The 22799-nt window shown below is 36.6% G+C and overlaps 1 protein-coding gene and 2 long non-coding RNA genes across 13 annotated transcripts in view; 2 read left to right on the top strand and 1 right to left on the bottom strand.

The window, feature by feature from the left end:
- LOC141375764 (uncharacterized) overlaps positions 1–10008 on the top strand; it is a 34361-nt gene extending 24353 nt beyond the window's left edge. For 7 of the 8 annotated variants that reach the window (XR_015498166.1, XR_015498159.1, XR_015498162.1 and 4 more), the window contains 2 exons: positions 9235–9296; positions 9405–10008. This is a non-coding gene — a long non-coding RNA (uncharacterized LOC141375764). Of the gene's footprint in view, positions 1–9234; positions 9375–9404 lie in introns of those variants that run through there. The other variant, XR_015498161.1, reaches the window with a different exon arrangement.
- LOC147842754 (uncharacterized) lies at positions 2181–4113 on the top strand. Its single transcript, XR_015498239.1, has 2 exons — positions 2181–3800; positions 3888–4113. It is a non-coding gene; the product is annotated as an uncharacterized LOC147842754 (long non-coding RNA).
- Positions 10009–11243: 1235 nt separating the features above from the next.
- On the bottom strand, positions 11244–13231 carry LOC100007069 (E3 ubiquitin-protein ligase RBBP6-like). 4 transcript variants are annotated; one of them, XM_088651064.1, is made up of 7 exons: positions 12584–13015; positions 12392–12488; positions 12213–12288; positions 11978–12066; positions 11841–11901; positions 11599–11738; positions 11244–11503 (listed from the first exon to the last, which is right to left on the bottom strand). In XM_088651064.1, the coding sequence occupies exons 4-7, from the start codon at positions 12010–12012 to the stop codon at positions 11329–11331; spliced, it is 411 nt and encodes a 136-aa protein (XP_088507190.1). In that variant the 5' UTR covers positions 12013–12066; positions 12213–12288; positions 12392–12488; positions 12584–13015; the 3' UTR covers positions 11244–11328. The 4 variants fall into 4 exon arrangements, with proteins under 4 accessions (XP_088507190.1, XP_087118721.1, NP_001373457.1 ...); XM_087262595.1 differs by having other exon boundaries at positions 12682–13015; NM_001386528.1 differs by lacking the exon at positions 11841–11901 and having other exon boundaries at positions 12682–13231.
- Between the last annotated feature and the right edge of the window lie 9568 nt (positions 13232–22799).

The raw sequence follows: 22799 nt of genomic DNA, 5'->3' as shown, positions 1-22799 counted from the left end.
TTTTATTTATTTATTTTTTTATTAAATATTTATTTTAATTAAATGGAAAATAGAATTCGTAATAATTTACTTAAGGCCAGAGCATGCTTTATAATTAAAATCTGAACATAGTAATGCGTCATATTTCATTTATCACGTGAGAATAAATATGCAAGGCATACTCTCATTTTAAAAATCACGCGACCATCATCTCACAGTGTTTAATAATAAATATCTTATTTTTATTAAAACAAGAATGATGTAGCAATGCCGCGCCATCGACAAGCCAACTGCAGAGAAACAAAGCAATCATCACGGCAACTGAAGTGAGCACTTTTTCCGAAGTTCAGCTCTTCTTTTTTGCACTTTATGCATTTCATGTAAAAAAATAAAAGATGAATATGCGTACAAGAATGTAACCTGTGTGCGCGCGTCTTTTATCACTGAGGCCGCTGTCTTTAAAAACCGAAAGTTGCTTCATCTGTCTGGAAATATTTCGGCTTTTAATAAATGAAAAGTTAATTTAGGTGAGCCAATATTAAAAATTGCTATAAAGTAACTGTGAAGTGCGGCAACACATCGAATCTGAGGTCTGATCTCATCTCTCTCTCGCTATCATTCAGACATCGAAACGCCACACAGGTCAAGTCGCAAAACTGAGGCTGGTACCAGCTGACAGGTAGAACAGCTGAAGCCTTTGCGAAATCTTTCAAAATACAGCGCTGAAATTAACAGGCACAAATATCTTTGAGCCAGAAAGTCACGCCTTATCTGTCAAAACGCAATTCGAGCCAATAGGAGTTGTGTAGCCTATTAATTATATTAATTCTAATAAAATGAAAACCAAATTAAACTATTCATTGCATTTTTCGATTGATAAAAATATACGTAAACGAAAAAAAATCAAACGGTGGCTAGTTTGTATTAATGTGTCTTAAAATTAATAAAAATATGCTCAGCCTATTTAAGCTTCACGGTTATATGCTGCGAAGCATGTTACTGAACTACAATATCTCCGAGGGAGACTATATAACTCGATAGACAACATTACCTTGAGGGATTTTAAAAACAAAAGGTGTTTTAAAAAAGGAACAACACGCCAATCGGCAACAAATAAAACATCTTGCCAGGGTATGCTGTGTGTAATCCGCCACTGACAGTGACATAAGACACCTGCGCCTGTCAACTGTGCTTGTAAGAGAGCTCAAAGCTTGTATGGATATAACCAAAAAAAGCAAGATCATATAGTTATAAATATTCCATAACAATACTTATCGAAATATTTATACATTTACATGTTGATTATTTTTTTAGCCTGTTAAATAAAATTACTTTTATTTAGCCTGTCTTTAGATTTTTTACACAATGTTTAATTTCTTAACATTTCTTTCTTTTTTATTTAAAGTTTATATATAAAATGAGTGCTAGCTTGTTTAGTTGTGATCATTATGCAAGGATCATATTTCATATTCGGTTTATTCTTCACTAGCCTATAAATTCGTTAATAAGGCTATATTATAAACGGATTGTTCATAAGGACTAAGCTATTAATATATAATGCAATAGGCTAAATAATACATTAAGAAATAGAGTGGAGGAACTAGGAACTATGACGTCACTTTGTAGGCTAATCGGCTGCTAGCATAAAACTGGTTCCCTCGTGAAAATCCCTATAGGATTTTCCCATAGGGTTTTCGAAGATTGCGAATAATACGCTCTGTGTTCAAACACTGTTCATTACACTTACACGTTTTGTTCAGCCGGATAATTGTCACACGAAAATATAACATTGAGCACTTTTGGATCTTAAATGCAAACGCAAGACTTAAAAAGCTAACATAAGGCTATAAACGGACTACAGCGCCCTCGGGGCGCTCGTCAGTGACGTCAGCCCCACCCTACTACAGACGACTTATCAAGCTTATTTTTAGAAATAACGTCCATGACAAAGAGTTAATCTCTCAGTATATTATATTGTAATCCACGCTATATATTATAAACTAATAAATACGCAAACACACATAGACCTTTGTGCCTTTTGGATCGTTTTTACGTGGGAAATACATGTTTTGCTTTGCGGTTGTTCTAAAAGTTTAAAAAATGTGTATAAATGTGCCTATATAGTATTATTATGAGACATATTTAAATAAGTGTATCGCTCGCGTGCACACAGCCCGCTTACCTTAACAGACGACGGCGTGAGGAGGAACAAGTCTATCAAATGCCTGCAGGTTTCATCATCATGGACACAGAATAACATTCAATATTCCTTTTGTGTCACGAAGTACAGCGAAAAACAGCCCAATACAGTCACATCTGCTATACGTTTTATGGAGGAGTGTAAATATTGCAGTTATGACAGAGTTAAATGTGTTGATGAAGAAAAAAAGACGAGAAATCACTTGATCACGTTAAAATGACAGTTAACATGCATGTATTTTTACACATTTATTCACACGTTTGCATTACTGAGAGCAGGAAAGAAACTGAGCAGTATCTTCATATTATCGTTTAATTAAAATGAATGATCAACAAATGAATCTGTCTCGACAGCCTTTACATGTGAAGGAATTATCTACACACAATCTGAATTCTCAATTAGAATAATACAACAAACTATAAAATACTATTCTGAAAATACTTCAATCACAGACTAATCCAAACGCCCAAGCGAGCTGCGCTCCAGACCAGATCAGCTCGATGACGTATAATGCCCCCGACGCAGCCTGTAGTCTCATTTAGCAACTTGATAGCAACCGTCTTTTTAAAGAAGCATAATCGATTTAAAAGTTGAAGAGTGTGCTGTAACTGATGTGTTTTATGTCGTAGAACAAAACGTGAAAGTATATTGAGTTGGTGTTAGCCACGGACCTTATTTGAGCGATTTTACTGAAACCCCATTCAAAAAACCCATTGACTTTGGGACGAGGGAACCGGAAGTGCTAAAATGCTAACTCGCTTCCGGGTTTTTGCATACAAATTGACGTCATAGTTCCTCCACTCTATTGAAGTCAGGTAGGACAACAAAAGACAACCAAACATGTTCCCCCTGTTAGCAAATGTAACCAAAAAGTATCTTTACGTGCAACAAGCTGCTCATCTGAGGGTGTGTTCAGCACGATGGGGAACATAGTAAGCCCCACAAGATCCCATCTTAAGCCAGAGATGGTCAACATATTGGCCAGGATTCCTCGCAAAGAACAAGTAAACCTCACTGTTAATAAATGCCAATTTACAATGTTTTATTTTTTATTTTTTTTTAAAGACTGTGTCAACCTGTCATTTTTGTAATGTAATTTTGAAAGCTTTTCTTTTATATTTGTTTCTTGTTCATTCGTTTAATCTTATTTAAACTTTGTGCAATTTAATTACTTATCTTGCTATTTTATTTTCTTATTCGTTTTAAAAACATTCTAACATTCATCACATTCGTCCATTCAAACAATTTACGCCGAATTGGCAATTCCCGCAAAACTGAAAGTGAAAGTATTATATGCATTTATAAGCTATTTAAAAGCAGAAAGAAAAGAGGAAACCCCGACCCCCACTATGATACCGGTATTACCGGTGTTGTCACATGTCGATTAACCGGTGGGGAAATTTCCTCATCGTCACAACCTTAATTTGAATGATTTTAGATGTGTATATAAAATAGCCTATGTAAAATATTAACATCATCAAATTAATAAAATAATGACAAATTTGAAATAAATGACAGAAAAGTTAATAAAAACAGACATTCTCTAAAAAATGTAAAAATCGCAATATTAAAATGAGTAGATTTTTTTTAAATAAAATGCGTTGATTAACTATTACTATTGGTGTATATATTTTACAGCCAGTCTAGATCTCATTACGTCCTCTCCCGAGTATATAGCCGAAGTTTTTCTTAGTCGTTTACATTAAAGAATCTATTATTTACTTTTTCTCTCTGTATCGCGGCTGAGTGTGCGCTGTCAGCTGAATATAGGCTTAAATTAAATCTAAAAAGCAACTAGCCTGCGAGCTAATATTTGTTTTTGTTTTTTTTCGCATAACAGCCAATTTCAACCGCGAGGAGATACCAACAGCTTGATATGCAACATTTTCTAAAATGTTATTTAGCTTGGAATAAAAACAATTCACAAAAAATGATTTAGTGTGTGTGTTTTTTTAAGATTGGATTAGCCTATTTCACAGTGTGTAAACATTAGAAATAATAATTAGGCTAAAATACAGTAGATTACCCCTTCATTCAGATATATGTCGTTGTTTGGGAAACTCTCCCCTGGTCTAGAAGTTTCTCTTGCTTCTTATCTGCTCCACAAGCGCAGCACGCTTCTTCCTCTGGCTCTGCACCAGGGCTGGGTTTCCCAAACAACAACGTAACTCGCGGCAGAAATATCATAGTACAATGTGTCGTTTGGGAAAAGAACGATGTAGTGACGAGTGTGTCCCAAAACCTGTAGTTTCTCTGTCACAGATCTATTGTTTGACCCACATTAGTTATAACGTAAAATGCCCATAATGATGCTCTAAACGAGGTGGTAACAATTTCTTTAGAGAGAGAGAAAAAAAAAAACATTATTTTATTTGCAAAGTATATTGTTTTACACAATCACACATTTAAAAAAAAAATCTATCATAGTTTTGGTGAAAACATGCACTTATATTCCATATTAATTGAAATATATATAACGGCACATATAAGACCTATATTTGTTTCCTTTACAAATATTATTAAGAATTTCATTTCTAATTTCATATATAAATCATTAATGGTTGTAGGCCTAATTTACAGTAGGCTATTTATTTAGAAATAGAAAAAACTTTTTAATATAATATTAATTATTATTATTATTATTAAAGTAGGATATTGCAAACAATATGCAAAATAAATGCAAACAATATTCCATGACTCCCAATATCAATTGCTACGAGCCTAATATAGAAATTTTAATTAACACGTAGTTCAGTCCATAAGTTGCTGTGAATAGAAACAGCCTATATAAGCCTACATTACCAGAAGTTGGCCTATAGGTAAAAGGTATATAACCGGGGATTTTGTTTCAACCTTGCTTGTGAAATATACTCAAGATATACCCCTGCCCTCATCTCAAACAAAATGTTTGGCTATTAATGAAGCTGAGGTGTTAATGGGGCATTGCGCTTTAACCGAAAACAACAACAACCCAAAAGCACTAAATTGGTTACAGGGGTTGCTTCAGAAAATTGCCTAATAATAATAGAAGTAGTAGTAATAATAATAATAATAATAATAACTACTGGCATGTTTATAACTAAAGTTGTTTTTACTTCGGTTGCACCACATGCTCTTAAGGCAAACCGTAGTTAGTAAGGTCATAAGCTCTCCGTAAAGCCATACATAGTTGCATTAAATCACCTAATATCAAATAAAAAGTGTTTCAATCGTTAAACTGATTTAGAATTCTGCAACTAATGCATCTACATATAACTGTTCTTTGAAAATTTGCTGTGAATGCACACAAATTACACAAAGTTATCAAAACATACAACTTGATTTTTTAAATATTCTACACGTTAAAGAAAAAATAGCAGGGAGAAAAAACCCAGTCATAAAGAAATGTATGTTAACACAAAACATTTCTTGAAACAAAATTAAACTCTTCATTCACAAACCGAAAGAAATGCGAGATTTAGGAAGAAAATAAGGCTGTGAATAGAGGGAGATCATCGCAAGCTCCTCGATGTAAACTAATCTCACCGTCATCTCTTTTCTACCATTATACATGGGGGGAGGCTGCGGTAAATTTTTAGTTGGAACACAGCGTTAGGTTTAAACTGAGTGAAATGCTGCAACACAGAAATATTTAGTAGTGCGTACATTGTAAATTAGTGTCCCTTTAAGTCACAACTAGGCTTCATTTTAACTTACACACTGCTGGTGCAACTGGCCCCATGTAATCAAAAAAGGCTGCATATTAATAAGTGGGTCGCGGGTTATAATCTAAAAGCTATTGCCAGTCAAACACAGCACAGCCATTACAGCAAAATGGAGAGATTTAAATGTACATATTGCACATATGGAATTATCCACTCACTGCATGTCGTCTACCCTGATAAACATGCTAATTGTCTTATTATTATTAATATTATATTGTATGCACTTATGAAATTAAAGTTTATAGAGCCTGGTTTATACTTCTGCGTTATGATCGGCGTAACCCACGGCACATGCAACCCGCGTAGCTGTTTATTTTACTTCTGCGCAATGTCTCTGTTGGTCTGCATTAACACTTTCAAAACGCTAGTTGGCAGTGAGGTGTTAATGTTCCTCTGTGTTGAGTTTCTTCGCTGTTGTTTTGTTTTTTCTAAACGCTTCCTGAACATGCAAGTGACTCAAACTCGCTCATTTTGAGGCTGGAACCGGCGGACGTGGAACAACTTTAACTATGAGATAAACACAAAACAAAACTTTCTATCCAGAGCTCCTTCATGGGACTCCACACGTGTAAACAATCGCTCTATTGGGCTCGCACCACTCGCACGGCTCTTGGTCCCGCCCCCAGACTTGTCAGCGCTGCCAAGCCGACCAATCACGACCATCAAACAAATCACGACCTTGCGCTCTGTGTCGTTGCGACTTGTAGTTACATTTTTTGAGAGGTGCACATCATCGACGCCGACGGCCAATAAACAATGCTTAAACATTAAAATGTGCTTTTAGAAACTTAAAATATTTATGTTTCTAATATTTAATTATACATTTGCTGTGTTTAATATAGGGGATAGAATAGCATACAGTATATAAAAAAAAAAATTTTTGTCCTTTATACCGAAATAGGCCGGCTATAAGAGGAGGCGCTCTATTAAACAAGCAGAAACAGCACAGACTGTTCACTCTGCATGCATGTGAAAGAAATGAACAGAGAAAAATAAACAGACGATAAATAATAGGCGACTCACCTTACGTGCCGATATGCCCATTTATTTAATTCATAACTGCCACTAATAGCTATGCAAAAGGGAACCTATTTTGAGTGTTTGGCACTGTAGTGCCATCTGTAGTGACAGATTTTCAAATATTTGTAACCTGGCCTATAATAAATAATAATAATTATTGATAAAGCAAGTTATACTGCAATCAGGTGATGTGTTTCATTGACTCGATAACCTTAATATTTTGTAGTGTGTGCTGTGACGCGATTTTCATTTCTTGCAATGTGCGCACGTTTAAGATTTGAGGTAATAACATCGCCATGATAGTCAAAGAAATGTAAACATTCTTTTTACCCCAACACAATTTAATAGGGCGCTATAAAGGCTAAACAACTTCATTCTTATATTTGTTTAATTTTTGCAGCCTGGGGCTATACTTCTCACCATCTATTGTATCTTTTCTAAAGCATACAGTATAGTGTAAAAGCATGTTTATTACTAAGAAAAAAGAAAATGTATTTTTTAATTGATCACATCACATAATCTACTGTAGGCTACATTACACATACAGTAAGGGCTGCTCTATTATGGGAAAAATCATAATCACGATTATTTTTGTCATAATTGCAAACAAGATTATTCAAAACGATTTTTCAGCTGAAGTCAAAATTATTAGCGCTCCTGTGAATTTTTTATTTATATTTTTTTAATAAATATTTCCAAAAGGATGTTTAACAAATTCAGGATTTTTTTTACAGTATTTTCTATAATATTTTTTTTCTTCTGGAGGAAGTCTTATTTGTTTTATTTTGGCTAGAATAAAAGCAGGTTTAAATATTTTGAAACCTATTTTAAGGTCAATATTAATGACTTGCCCAATTATCCTAATTAAGCCTTTGAATTGTACTTTAATCTGAATGCTTGTACTTTGAAAAATATATAGTAAAGTATGTGCTGTCATCATAACAAAGATGAATGAAATCAGTTATAAAAAATTAGTTATTAAAACTATTATGTTTAGAAATGGGTTGAAAAAAAATCTTCTTTCCATTAAACAGAAATTGGTGGAAAATGGTTGCTAATAATTCAGGGGGGCTAATAATTCGGATTTCATCTGTATATATGCAGTTATTTTCCTCCCTGTAAATGAGCAAAGGGAAATATGTACAATAGAATAAAAATATGAAACAAACTGTGCTTTAAGCTTCTTATAAATGATCACTGAACACAGCATTTTGACACCTATTTGACCATTAAAACGCTCACAGTAAGATAACTTTAGATGTGTGTACTCTGCTCGTCTAGCCTAAGTGCACACACACAGCAGCATGTACAAATCAGATTATGAAAAATGATGAAGAGCATGCTTTTCCTTTTATCCTTTATTTTTAGTTTTTTTTTTTTTTGTTTTTATTTACACATTTTTTTAAGTGGTGAGGACAATATTCACTGGTTCCCCCCTCCTGTATAATAATTAAATGTTACATTTTTAAGAACTTCACAAATAGCCTAAATAACACTTTTCAGTATCAGTGATAATATAAATAGTAACTAATAATAATAATGATAATAATAAAAAGAAGAACAAAAAATATTAGCCTATTGATAACAATATAAATGAGATGTTGAGGAAAAAACAGCGTAGGCTACTAACTCTCCACTGTTTTTGGTAAATTATTTGACAGAAAAGCTAACATGCTGACACATTGTCTGGATTAAGCAGACCTAGTTGGAGTCGCAATGTTTCCAGCAGCACTCAATACACGTTCAGACTTTCTATCGCAGTGCTTGTAGCGCAAATGCACAAATGCTTTTTCCTATGCTACATTTCTCGTCAATGTCTTCCATTTATCACTTTCTCTTTTGTATCTGGCCATTTTTAAATAGGGCTCTGCGATATCTGGCTGACAAAAAAATCAAAAAATAAATTTTAATTTTTATAATTTTATATATTTTTATTTTATTTTTTGTGCTCATAATATTGACCTTTGCAGTTTTTACCTTTTTATTATTCAGCTAAACTAAAAAACGGAAGACTTTCTCCAGTGGAAAAATATAATAGGGAATATTATGAAATTATTGATTGCCTTTTTTTAAAATTAAGAAAAGTCTTTACATGGAAAGGTCATATCACTTTCAATAGTCCACAATGATTCAAAGCAGCTACTGAAAGTTATACTCGCATATGTTGCTGTTAAATCATGTAGTTGTGTGATGTATAACCATGGTGTAAGTGCACACCTAAGGATTAACCTTTTTTCCAAGAAAGAGACTTTTAAACGATATTGATGAACAGTTGATATGATCTATTAAAAGTCAGTGATGCTAACAGTTAATCATCTTGTTTGCTTTCAGGCTCTAGCACTGGCAGAACAACCTACATGAGAAGACCATGGACAAAAGCAGACGTGAAGGCTGTAATGAGTTCAAAAGACTGATTATTATTATACACATTTTCATTTTTTTTCCTTGTCACAGAGTGACAATATTTAACCATTTTCAAACCCACTTCTGTTCCATGCCAGTGCTTCACAGTCCATCATCACTCTAGGGTAGTCTCTACATTGCTCTACAGTTTGCCTCTGCTTCTCAACCCATGTCTGCCACTACTCCACAGTCTGGTACTGCTCCACAGTCCAGGTCCACGTCTGCTTCATGAGCCTGGGCAATACCCATCACACAAAAATACATAACCCACAAATGCAGTCCCTCAGACTAAACATTTACAACAGTGTTGAGTAGCAAAAAGACATGTTTTTTGTTTTTTATTTACATGTTTGAAAATGGTCAAATATTGTCACTGTGACAAAAAAGTGAAAATGTGTATGATATTAATTAGTCACATTATAACACATTATATTACTGTCACATTACGAAATTTAGTTTTTAATCTGTTTTGTGTTCATATCATTCTGTATGTATCATTCAATTTGTGGAATCAAACTTTTATGTCTAGTTTTATCTTTTTTTCTTTTTTTCTATCTTTTTATCTATTTTTATCCATCTATTTTTTGTTCTTGTCAGAGCGATAATAGTTGATGCATTTCATAATAAAACGTATATACATGTTTAGTTCCCCTGCTGTTTTCCTGGACTTCAAAAGTAAAATAAAAAAAGTTTATTTTTTTATTTCTGTCATTGAGTGGCAATGTTTTGTATTTGACAGTATTCTAGTGCACTACCATGTTGTGTTCTAGTATAAATATTTAAATTTGAAAAAGAATAATCTGTTGAACGACTTAATTAAATTTTAAAATACCATTAGTTTGTTTATAAGCTGTAATCATTCATTCATTCATTTTCTTTTCGGCTTAACCCCTTTATTTATCAGGGGTTTCCACAGTGAAATGAACCACCAACTTATCCAGAATATGTTTTACGTTGCGGTTGTTCTTCCAGCTGCAACCCATCACTGGAAAACATCCATACACACTCATACACACACACTACGGACAATTTAGTGTATTCAATCCCCTGTACCGCTTGTCTTTGGACTGTGGGGGAAACCGGAGCACCTGGAGGAAACCCACTCCAACACAGAGAACATGCAAACTCCACACAGAGTTCACAGAGGGGAACATTTGTGCTCTGGCCAAGTAAAAGAATAAAATAATGAATATGTTATCGTACAGTTGTGCTTCTGGTTGTTCATGGTTGAAGGTTCTTTGCCAATTATGTTCTTTTTTTATCTGAAGTTGCCTTTCAAAATATCTACTGTCCTATAAAATAAGAGCAAAGGCCCTTAAACAATTAACTCTTCATACTTTAATGTTAAAATGCTGTCTTTTTCAGGTTATTGTTCAACAGTACATTAAACAGATTGTTTAACTGATACAACACAATAAGCCTACAGAATTGTTAAATCAAAAGTGTATTTTAAGCAAAATAGTATTTTGTCATTTAAGAAGTGACAGGCAGAACCTTAGCAACTGAGATGGGTTTAGCAGGTGTCTAGCTGAGGAAAGCCAGAGTCTGTTCTGTTGTCACCCTTACTGCAATAGCAGAATAGTGTGATATGTAAAATGTGTTAATCAGTCCTTTTAAACCATGAAGGGGCTAGGTTTGTGTGTAACATGTAAACAGACCTTGTAAACCATGATTTTGTCTGTCCCCATAAGCCTGTGAAATGTCACATAGTTAATTTGAGTGTGTTGTGAAACTAAAATTGCTGTTTTTAAGCGTTGTTTGCCTTTTGTAGCTCAAATAAAAAATTTTGGCACAAGTTTTATGTTCGTAGGATGTTGGCAAAGGTATGTCCCCGTAAACCACCAAAAAGTCACATTGACCTCATAAACCATGTATGCCTGTATGTGTGTGTGTTTGTTGCACTGCTGGAGTGAAGGTTAACCAGTCCACACAGTTCATGCGGCTATAATCTTTATTATCTTTTATTAATAAACTATGTACAATATTTACACGTCGGCTCCAGGTCTCTTGGATGAAGGTCTCTCAGCGACGTGGTCTCTTCTGGTCGCCGCGCGTCTCTGGTGAAGATGGGGAGCGGGACCGTTTCCCTCCGGCGTCCCGGACCGAAGATGCCGCACCTGCTGAGGACGAGGAGGGCAAAGGCTCGGTCTGGCAGGAGAAGGACGGCCTCTTTCTCTTCTCAGCAGCATAGGCCTCACTGAACAGATCGAGCGCAAACACACACAAGCAGACATCATGTGAGATTTGGACAAACACTAGAACATGCGGCTATGCCAAGTACAGTTTACTCACGCGTCTATGATGGGAATGACGTATCGGCCGCTGCCGTCTATCATGACTCCCTTTCGGTCTGGGTCGTCCACCTCCAACAGGAAGCTGCGGGGAATCCCTGTGCTCTTCCGGATGCGCTTGTGCGGCGCGGAGCGGCTGCCCTGTGAATTGAGGAGTGACAGTCAAACTCTGAGCAAACAATCTGACTGATGAGGACAAGAGCTCAAGTTCACAGCAACCGTGAGCTTGGAAAACCCAGTTACCACATTAGTGGGGCAGTGCCTAATGTGGTGTCCCGGGATCCCAAGCAGCCTCATGGCCTCACTAGTGAACATCAGAACCATGAGAATCAGCTCAGACATCTCTCACAAAGCAAACCTGTCAGTGTCTGAACGCTCACCTGCTGGAGTAGTAGCACAGGCTGGACTGGTACATCACCGCTTTCAGCTTGTCCTCCTCTGACGCCTTTGCCTCAGCCAGATTCTCAGTCTGTTTCACAGGCATTTGCACATTTGAATCTTTTTCACCCTCAACCCTTCAAACAATCTCAAATCTCCCTAAGAAGCTGAGTGCGTGTGCGTATATTGTGTGCTTTACATTGCGTTTTGCTATTGTGCTATTCATTTGTTCAATACCTTCAACAACTGCTCCAGTGAGAGGAGTGAAGGATCAGCTCTAGGTGAAGGTTCACGCCAGCGTCCAGCTTGATGTCTGCAAAACAAAGGAGCTTGTGTGACTAAAACACCAGGGACAGACCAGGAGTCTTCATATAACATCTAACAGAGGACGCGTGTGCTCATTTCACAGCACTTACCCAACAAATCTTCTGTTTGAGGACTTCAGTCCCGCCGCAGGGATCCGTCTGATGATGACCGACGTGTTTTTAGGGATGAGAGCATCATCTGTGTATTCTGACAGCAAAATAAAATCAGAATCAGCACATAATTATGGAGCACGGTATACTTTGAGAGCCATTAGCCTTTTAAAACAGCCAAAACATCCCTACATGTCAGCATCAGCACCACCTTACAGCTTCCAGAAGTGTCTGATGTAACGCATCTAATGTTAGCGTAGAACAGTTGAAGTGTCTTTTCCTCAACTCACCTTCATCAGTCTGGGCGTTGCTGATCTTCAGCTGGCAGAACTTCAGCCTCTTGCTCCTCATGATCTGCCGCTTCAGCTCCCCCGCGCTGATGTTGAGGCCTTCAAACTGGAGCGAGTCGTAGGTGAGTCGACTCTGGAACCTGTAGTGAACACAAGACATACTGAACACAAACACAAAGCACAGCGTAATAAAAAGGGTCAAACCTGAGTGATGGGAACAGCAGGCGATCAATCGACGTATCCAACGATCAATAATATCGATAATCTGGAAAAATTGTCACGGAGGACGCAGAGATCAGATGCCAATCGACACAGCGAGATTCAAACAACACCCACAGGACGGTTGTCATGGATGCTGATGATGAACACGTGACGCATGCGCTGTACAACTTCCGGCAATATTATCATTATTAATATTAATTTTATTGATAGTAGTAGTAAAATCATTGCGATAAGTATAATAAAATAAACAGCAGAACAGTTGGCCATCTCTGAATAATACACAGCGACGTTTCCCTGCACGAACGATTCAGGCCTTCGCCAAGAAGACTCGGGTGAGTCGATGATTCAGGGATTGATTCAACTGTCCGTTCATCCTATTGGCTTCTTTGGCTGAATGAATCGTTCAATGCTTTACTCAAATAAAGCGGCCTCTTGCTGCCACCTATTGGGGGTTTGCTTTTTTGTTTTCAAAAGTACTTTGACACTTTTTTAAAGGCACCTTTAAGTTCATTTTTGCACAAAAGCTCGTCTCTGTGCGTTCCAAATGGTTTGAAATTTCCTTAGCACATGGTTTTCTTGATGCGTTTGAAATTTTCAATGTAAATCCACTCGTACTTGCATTTGATCTTTATTATGCCTTAAAATCAAAACTATACTAAAGGTGTCTTATCCAAATGCAGATTTTCATTCAAAACGTTATGACAGAACCATATTACTTTACAGTGGCCCATGGATATATATATATATATATATGTGTGTGTGTGTGTGTGTGTGTGTGTGTGTGTGTGTGTGTGTGTTGCTTGTTTCTTATTTACCCATGCAGTGACTTTTAGGCATAAATACTATGTAGGCTTGCTAAAGGGTTGCATGAGAAATGTCATCATCGTGAGAGCTTGACTTTTTTTTTGTCGCTGCCTTTAGTTGTGGTGAAATGAGATGCATCATGTCGTTTATCTGTTTGTGCAGTCTGTACCTTCACTTCTGAATCGTGTGGCATCGTACTTGAAGCCAAGTCATTTAGCCCAAGGCATAGTTGTCTTAGAATGAGTAGTTTGCTGATCAAATTCCACATTTTGATGAGGCAAAACACATCTTGGATGTTTTAATTACTATTTTAGGTGAAAAACAAAACAATGAGATTTGTGTAAAATCTAAAGTTAACCAAGTCCAGCCCGCCATCTTGTCCTGCCTCTCAGTTCTCTTAAGCCTTGGGCCGGCTCTGTGAAGTGGCCTCTTTTGGGCTCATCATTGAAGACCGGACGAGCTGCAACATTTCGTTCTGCCAGGTTCTGGGAGTAGATGAGCATGTCATCGCTCTAGACTATGGTCAACTTGTGAAGTTACTCATACACCTCCGCTCATGGCATATTACCATTAAAATGAAACTTTTCCAGCAGAATATGACGCTCTAAAAAAAAAAACTCCATCGGCACTGGTAACTATGAAAAACACGACTGAGCACTAATGGTACACTCAACAATTTACACTGACATTTGAAGGATCACCTGACATTAAAGACTGACGTAAGAACGCTGGAGGAACATCAAATTTTAACACGGAAGAGTTTTTTTTGTCTCTCTCAAATTAAAGCAATATTTCTTAATCTTGTTGTTTTTTGTTTTTTTTACTGTACAGTTGCCCCAGGTGTTTATCAGGTGTGATGCCTGCTCATCTGACCTTTGACCTCGGCACTCAACTGCTGCCAGTTTTCTTTCAATGCCATGAGATTTCTGAATTCTACATGCAGGAACCGATGCATTCCTTTTTTTTCCTTTTTTTTTTTTAAACAAAACAGATATGGCAGACACGGCCAAACATTGAAACTTTGGAGGGCATTGAGGGGAAAAAAAAGCACAATATCATCAAGGGGAATAAAAGGTTTGATCAAAGCGTGCGTTTACACACGTTCATTTAAATATGGACAAAACCAACATTGGTTTTTTTTTTTTTGTTTTTTTTTTATTGTATGCCCATATTCACAAAACATTAACATCAAAATGTTGTAGCATAAAGAGAATGTACAGTCTTGAGAGTTAAAGTAAAAGAGAAATTAATGTAAAAAATAAAAAAATAAAAAATATATAGGTGAAAAATAATTAAAAGTACAATTACATCATCTTAGAGTAGGTTATAACAAAAAATGTAAATGAATGTCAAGGATGTTGTGTTATTTTAAGAGAGCTCTTTTATGTACTCCCAAAGGGGAGACCAAATTGACCAAAATCTATCAGATTTTTTATGTTTGTCATAGGTAAGTTTTTCTAATGGTAGCCATGTAGCAATCTGTGATATCAACATTTTAAAAGATGGAGCTTGTGATGCAGACCAGAGTAGCAAAATACATTTTTTAGCTAAATATACCAATACAATAAATAACTGGAATGCATCTTTTTTTTAAACTGATTATTTGCATTAAGATTCAATAAGTACAAAGCTGGGGTCATGTCAAAATTTAGCTTAAGAATATTTTCCAGTACTTTATGTATTTTCTTCCAAAATGGCAAAATTTTGCCACAGTCCCAAAAACTATGAATGAATGTACCTTTATCTTTTTTACATTTGAAACACAGGTCTGTGGCATTGGCAAACATTTTCTTAATACGTATTGGAGTTAAGTAGATCCTGTTAAAAAATTTAAAATTAAGCTCATGGATCCCAAGAGATGTACACTTCGGGTATATATTATCACATACAATTTCCCAGTCATTTTCTTCAATAGTTTGACCAATATCCTTCTCCCAAACATCTTTAAGTCCTAACCAGGCAGAAGTGCAATTGTTAGACAAAGTGTCATAAATCCTTGTTATCAATCCTTTTAAACAAGCTGAATTCAGTAAAAGGTATTCGATCTCTGTTGTTTTGGATCTGAGCTCTCCTTTGTCCAACTTTGGTTTTAAAAAATGTCGTAATTGTAGATATTTATAAAAATTGGATTTTGGAACGTTATATTGATCTACAATCTGTTGGAAAGATTTTATGGTGCCTTCTGAAAGTAAGCAAGATATTTGAGAGATGCCCAGTTCCCGCCATGCTGAAAAAACAGTGTTTTGCAATGTTAAAGGCATATCAGGATTAAAAGAAAGTGGGGAGAACAGGGAGAAAGGGCTGGAGATTCCCATATGTGTCTTTACATCTTTCCAAGTTCTAAGAGTATTTGATATGATAAAATGTTCAGAAATCTTTTTTAGTTTTATATAATTCTTAACAAATGGTAAATATTTAATTGGTAAAGGGGAGCAAGCTGTTTCTTCCATTTTAAACCAACTAGAGTTAGTCCTCTCATTACACCAGCTAATCATGTTTTTTATTTGGGCAGCCCAATAATACAACTGGAGATTTGGTAAGCCTATTCCACCCCTGTCTTTAGGCTTCATTAATTTAGAAATTTTAATACGCGGTCTTTTATTGTTCCAGATAAACTTTGAGATGTTTTTATTAAGATCTTTGAAAAATGAATTTGCTAAGTAGCTAGGTATGGACTGGAATAAATATAAGAATTTAGGAAGTACATTCATTTTTATTACATTTATTCTTCCTAGAAATGAGATTGGGAGTGAACACCATGTTTTCAGATTAGGTTTGAGTTTTTCTATAAGAGGTGTATAATTATGTTTAATAAGGTCTTTAAGTGAAGATGTGACATGGATTCCTAGATATCTAAAACCAGTTTCTGATAATTTGAATGGGGAGATTAATTTTAAATGTTCCAAAGAAGGGGTGTTTAAGGGTAAAGCTATGGATTTGTGAGATGCATTCCAGCAATGTTGGAATAGACTGCTCTGGTTTGGACATAAATATGAGCACATCATCTGCATAAAGTGAGGTACGATGATCTTCCCCTCCTATTAAAATACCGTGGAAATTTCTGTTTTGTCTGATGAGTTCTGCTAGGGGTTCGATTACTAAAGCGAAAAGCAAAGGTGAAAGAGGACAGCCCTGCCTCATCCCTCTTCCTATGCGAAATGGAGTCGAAGCGAGACCATTTGTAACTACTGTTGCTTTAGGATCAGAGTAAAGCAACTGGATCCACTTAATAAAATTATTTCCCAGATTAAATTTATCAAGAGTCGCAAATAAGAAGTCCCACTCGACTCTGTCAAAAGCTTTATCGGCGTCAAGGGAGAGAACAAGTGCTGGGTGTCCCTCACCTTGGACAAAATTAATAACATTTAAGAGTCTGCGTATATTATCTGTTCCATAACGTGATTTTATGAAGCCTGTTTGGTCTGGCTTTATTAACTTGGGGAGCATACTCTCTAATCTACATGCCAAAACCTTTGCTAGTATTTTAGAATCTGTATTAAGTAGACTAATTGGCCTAAATGATGCACAATCTTGGGGATCTTTATCTTTCTTAAGTATTACACAGATGTTTGCTGTTTTCCAAGTTTCAGGAATCGTGCCTTGATCTAAGATATTTTGTAAAGCTGGAACCAAAATGTTAGAAAGTTCAGGCCAGAATGATTTATAAAATTCTGAGGGGAAACCGTCTGGTCCTGGCGATTTGTTGGATGACATTGATTGTATCGCAGCTAGGACCTCTTCTGGAGTTATAGGCGAATTAAGATAATCTCTATCTTTATCTGAAATAATTGGAAGAGAAATATTATTGAAAAAAGTTTGAATTTGTAGTTGTGAAGCACTGCCTTGTGAGCGATAGAGTGATTCATAGTAGGATCGGAATGTATTATTTATAATGGCATTTGAATTTTTATTATCTGACCAATAATTCTGTATTGATTCCCGTACAATATTACAAAATTTGTGGTCCGATAACAAAGAAGAGTTTAATTTCCAGGTCTTGTTATTTGTTTTGGGGATTTCTAATTTAATATCTAATTGAACTGGAGCGTGATCTGAAATGGTAATTGAACCGATTTGACTAAAAGATGCAAGATTAAAATAGGTGTTTGGAATAAAAATATAATCAATTCTTGAGTATGAACAATGTGGGTTAGAATAAAATGTATAGTCTCTAGTAGTAGGGTTTAATTCTCTCCAACTTAAAATAGTTGTACCTCTTTTCCTGGGATTATTTATGCATGAAGAATAATACACTTGACCCACCCAATCTCGTTTCAATTTTAAATGTTCACTATCCGATAGGTGTGTTTCCTGAAGCATAGCCACTTTAACTTTTTCCTTTTTTAAAAAAGTTAAAACTTTTTTCCTTTTAATCACATGTCCTAATCCTTTGACATTCCATGTTATAAATTTAGTCGAACTCTCCATTACCACAATGTGTAAAAGAAAATAAAAAGTAGACTGTAGTTTTCTTCATAAAAATAATACAATAACAGTATATGATGGGCAAATTTGTAACCTTAAAGAACAGCAAAAAACGACAAAACAACTCGCTTCGTGGTGGGTCACTGCCTCCTGGAACAGGTCCAAGCGATCGGTGCGCTCTCTCAATCTCCAGCCTGGGATCAAAAGAAAGGTCGAGCCATTTTGGTATCATTTTCATCAGGAATTGAGCTAGCGGGGTAGAGCCCTCCGCTTTCTCGGGTAAACCGACGACTCGCAGATTTTTACGTCTTCCTCGGTTTTCTAAGTCGTCCGCTTTAGCTTGAAGTCGAGTCACTGTTTTCGTCAAAGTAGATAGTTCCCTTTCGCGGGTCTGCAGAGCGTCTTCTGTGGTAGAGATCCTATTTTCGGTTTCCGTAACACGAGAGTCAATTGAAGACACTCTTTGTTACAAATTAGATAAAGTTTCGTAAACGACAGATACCGAATTCGATATAGCATCGAGACGACTTTCAATAGTGTCGAAACGTCCATCTATATTCCCCAATTGGGTACTTAGTGATCGTATTTCATTCAGAACTGGGTCCGTTTGCTCTACCGAGGTCGAGGCCGAGGTTGTTTCTGCTGACGTATTTTGTTTCTTCTTTTTCTGCGAACGCGAAGAAGAGAAAAGTGGAAAATCCTGGGTCTCGGGCATGTTCTTTGGAAGTTAAGCTTTTTAATTAAGGAATTCTCTTACTCAGATTGAGGAGGGTAGCGATTTATTAAGTAATAAGGAGCGGAGCTACAGTTTAGGCTGCCATCTTCTCCAGCGTCCGCGAGCGCCCCCCCATTGGGTTTTTTTTGTTATTAGATTTAAAATGCACGGACCCTATTTGACCCAGTGTTCATATATACATATGTTTTTATGAATGAATATTTTTGCATATAAAAGATAATAAAAGACTGACTAGACAGATTAGATAGTTTAATAGACAGATTGACACGTGTAGTCATTCGTTCCTGTGTATTTGATGACTAGCTTCCAGCAGTATCTGGCTGCAGACTTGCATGCAATCTGAGACACAAAGCACTCAGCGGAGCTAGTGAGGTCACTGTGAGAGGCGGGGTTAGGGGTGCACACTCACTGACAGCCTAGATTTAGCCTGGTTTTAACCAAGCCGTCTATTAGACTTTTAACCCTTATGTATTGTTCATATTGTTCAAGTGGCTGTTTTTGCCCCCAATGACCTCCATTATAACTAAACTTGTTTTAATTGCAAAGCCATGACACCAGATAGTAACTCATTCTTTATTGTTGGTGGTTTCCCTGTTGGGATGAGATAAAATGAGTCATTTTTACTTTTGATGGTCAGTTGGCACCTTTAAACACCCCAAAAAAATGCTTGCTGGGATGGTACCAAGAGGCTGTGCTCACTTCTGGACAGAGGGGGTGTAGACTTGCAGCTAGTGCCGATAAGAGGTGCAGACGCTGAGGCTGTTCTGTATGCGAGTGTTGAGGTTTTGAAACATCAGCTGACAACGTGTAGGTAGAGAGTAGCAGGTTCTGGGAGTAGATGAGCTTGTCACCGGTGTAGACTTTGACCGACTTGTGAAGTTACTCACAAGACCTCCGCTTATGGGACATTACCATTCAAATGAACCGTTTCCAGCAGAATATGACGCTTTAAAAAACTCCATCGGCACTGGTAACTATGAAAAACACGACTGAGAGAGGACTTCCGGTTGCGCCACCGACAGGATGACTGCTTAATCTTCGAGCTCGCCGACGGTTAACAAAATAACCCCCTAAAACCTGATTTTGTGAAACTTTGGGAGTATTAAAGTAATGATGGAGAAAGGGGTCACCACAAGGAGCAAAATAACATCGAATGTATCAGAAAACAACCCTGAAACAAGTCAAGTAACGTTAAACAGAAGCCGTTCCCGGACACCATCACCTCATGGCGAAGAGGGCCCCGAGGTCAGTCTGCGGTGTATTCTCATCGAACTTCTAGAATTCAGAAAGGATAACATGGAGCAGTTTGACGAATTCAAACAGGAATTAAAAAGAACGAACGATAGACTGGAAGAGGCTGAGGAAAGAATTGAAGAGACCGAGACCACGCTACAATTAGCATCGACGCTAATCAAACGCCTCATACAGCGCCAAGCTAATCTGGAAGCAAGAGTGCTCGATCAGGAAGGACGGGCACGCAGAGATAATCTAAGGATTTACGGTATACCTGAAGACAAGGAAGGCACAGACATGATCGAGTTTCTAAATAATTTGCTGAAAAACGCATTGGACTTACCCCGGGACCGTGAACTTGGAATTGAACGAGCACATCGAGCGTTACAACCGAAACCCAGTAACCCGGAGGCAAAGCCACGCTCAAAAGTAGTGAAATTTTCGAGCTACCGGACGAAAGAAGAAGTGCTTCGAAAGGCCTGGCAGAGAAAAAAGGTGTATTTTAATGACACTCGTTTCTTCGTAGACCACGACTTCCCTTTAGAGGTGCTTAAAAAGCGAGGAGAGTATGTCGAAGTCAAGAAAGTATTGAAGGAGAAGCAAATAAAATTCCAGACCCCATACCCGGCAAGGATGCGTGTTTTCTATGAGGATGGCACCCAACTGTACCAGAGTGCGACGGAGGCAACGAAAGACTTGGTCAAGCGTGGATTTACGGTCGCGGTGGTGAAACCTTCCGTGGCAATAGAACAGGAGGAAATTACAGCTAAACAACTAACCACCTGGCAACCGGTACTGAAACGACGGGACCGGGGAGAAGATCAGAGATACGGAGAGGTGGCCGGTGACGCACAACCCAAAAAAGCTTCCCGCAGTCAGTATAAGGAGAAGCTTAAGCAATTTAGAAAATGAACAAAAACGGAATTCTATACATCTAATCCAGGAAAACAGCTAAGATCTCATATGTCTTTCACACCAATATTTTATCCTATCTGACTGTTTTTGAAACAATCATCTGAATGAATAACGTTATATTCCTAATTGCGTTCGAATAATGTTTGAAAATGTCGGTACTTGATTATTGACTGTCATCCGAGGATAATTTTCTTTTGGAGTTAGACTTTTTTTTTTGTGTTGTCTGGACTAATTTACGACCAATTAATAGGGCCCCACTTCTTGAATAAAGTGGACATTTCCCTTACGGAGGCTTAAAACGCAGTAAGCCCCATAAGGCTCTTTAGAATCGAGCCTCTACACCGGAAGCAACTGTTCTTGTTAGTTACGGTGGTGTAATGTTCTTTAAAATTGTTCTAATTTGGTATCAGTTTAGTATCTATAATTTAAGAGAGGCAATGTCAAAATATACACTACGGTCAATAAGAGAGACGCAGAGGGGAATTAAATTGGTTAGTAAACTACGAAAATATGAATAAAGGTAATCTTAAAGTTATTCCATTTAATGTAAATGGAGTGTTGAATCCAGCTAAGAGGAGTCAAATACTGTTAAAAATGAAAAAAGAAAATGCAGGGATAGTGTTGTTACAAGAGACACACCTTACACCAATAGAACATGAAAAATTAAAGAGAATGGGATTTTCCAAAGTGTATTATTCTTCTTACAAATCAGGACATAGAAGGGGAGTAGCAATATTAATTTCGCAAAAAAATACCATTTGAACACCTCTCAGAAATTTCAGACAAGGAAGGGAGATATATTTCAGTAACAGGGAAAGTTGAAGATATTAATATAACTGTATGTAATGTATATGCTCCCCCAGGAAGCAAGTTATCTTTCTATAGGAAAATAATTGACTTAATGATAGAAGGCAAAGGAATTGTTATATGTGGTGGAGATTGGAATATCCGTCTTAATCCAAATCTAGATTCATCAAAAAACTCTAAACTCACACCCCTACATAAAAAAATAAAAATTTGTATGAATGAGCTAGGTATAGTAGATCTCTGGAGAGATCTTTATCCAACAGGCCGTGACTACACTTTTTACTCAAACCCCCATGATGTATACTCACGAATAGATTATTTTTTTGTACTCAAGCGAGATCGACATAGAGTACAAACCTGTGATATTGGAACGATTGACCTATCTGATCACGCCCCTCTCTCTTGTACTATACATATTAGAGATAATCCAGGAAGAACATTGTGGAGATTAAATACAAATATGCTGAATAATCAACAATTTCAAACTCAAATTAAGGAAGATATAAAGTTATTTTTTACAGAGAATGATAATGGAGAAGTTAACCCAGCCATATTATGGGATACATTAAAAGCAGTCATTAGAGGTAGAATCATATCACTATGTGCTCAAGAAAAGAAACAAAAACGATTAAAATTAACAAACCTTAATGAAGAACTAAAAGATCTGGAATTACAACATAAGAAGGAAAAAAAATCTGATTTAATGACTAAAATAAAGAAAATCAGAAACGAGATAAATTGAATATATGCACAAGAAATTGAAAGAAAGATTAATTTTACAAAACAAAAATACTATGAATCTGGTCCAAAGGGCACTAAATTGTTAGCAAGAAGGATGCAAAAACAACAAATTGAGAGATCAATATACAAAATAAGGGATTTGAATTCTAAAAATACACTACACAAACAACATGAAATACAAAAGACTTTTAAAAACTATTACGAGCTCTTGTATACTCAGCCACATTTAAAGAAC

Source organism: Danio rerio, chromosome 8, assembly GCF_052040795.2.
Source record: "Danio rerio strain M-AB ecotype USA chromosome 8, GRCz13ab, whole genome shotgun sequence".
Classification (NCBI taxonomy): domain Eukaryota; kingdom Metazoa; phylum Chordata; class Actinopteri; order Cypriniformes; family Danionidae; genus Danio; species Danio rerio.
The sequence above is the reverse complement of the archived record's forward strand: the minus strand, read 5'-3'. Positions and strand labels throughout refer to the sequence as shown.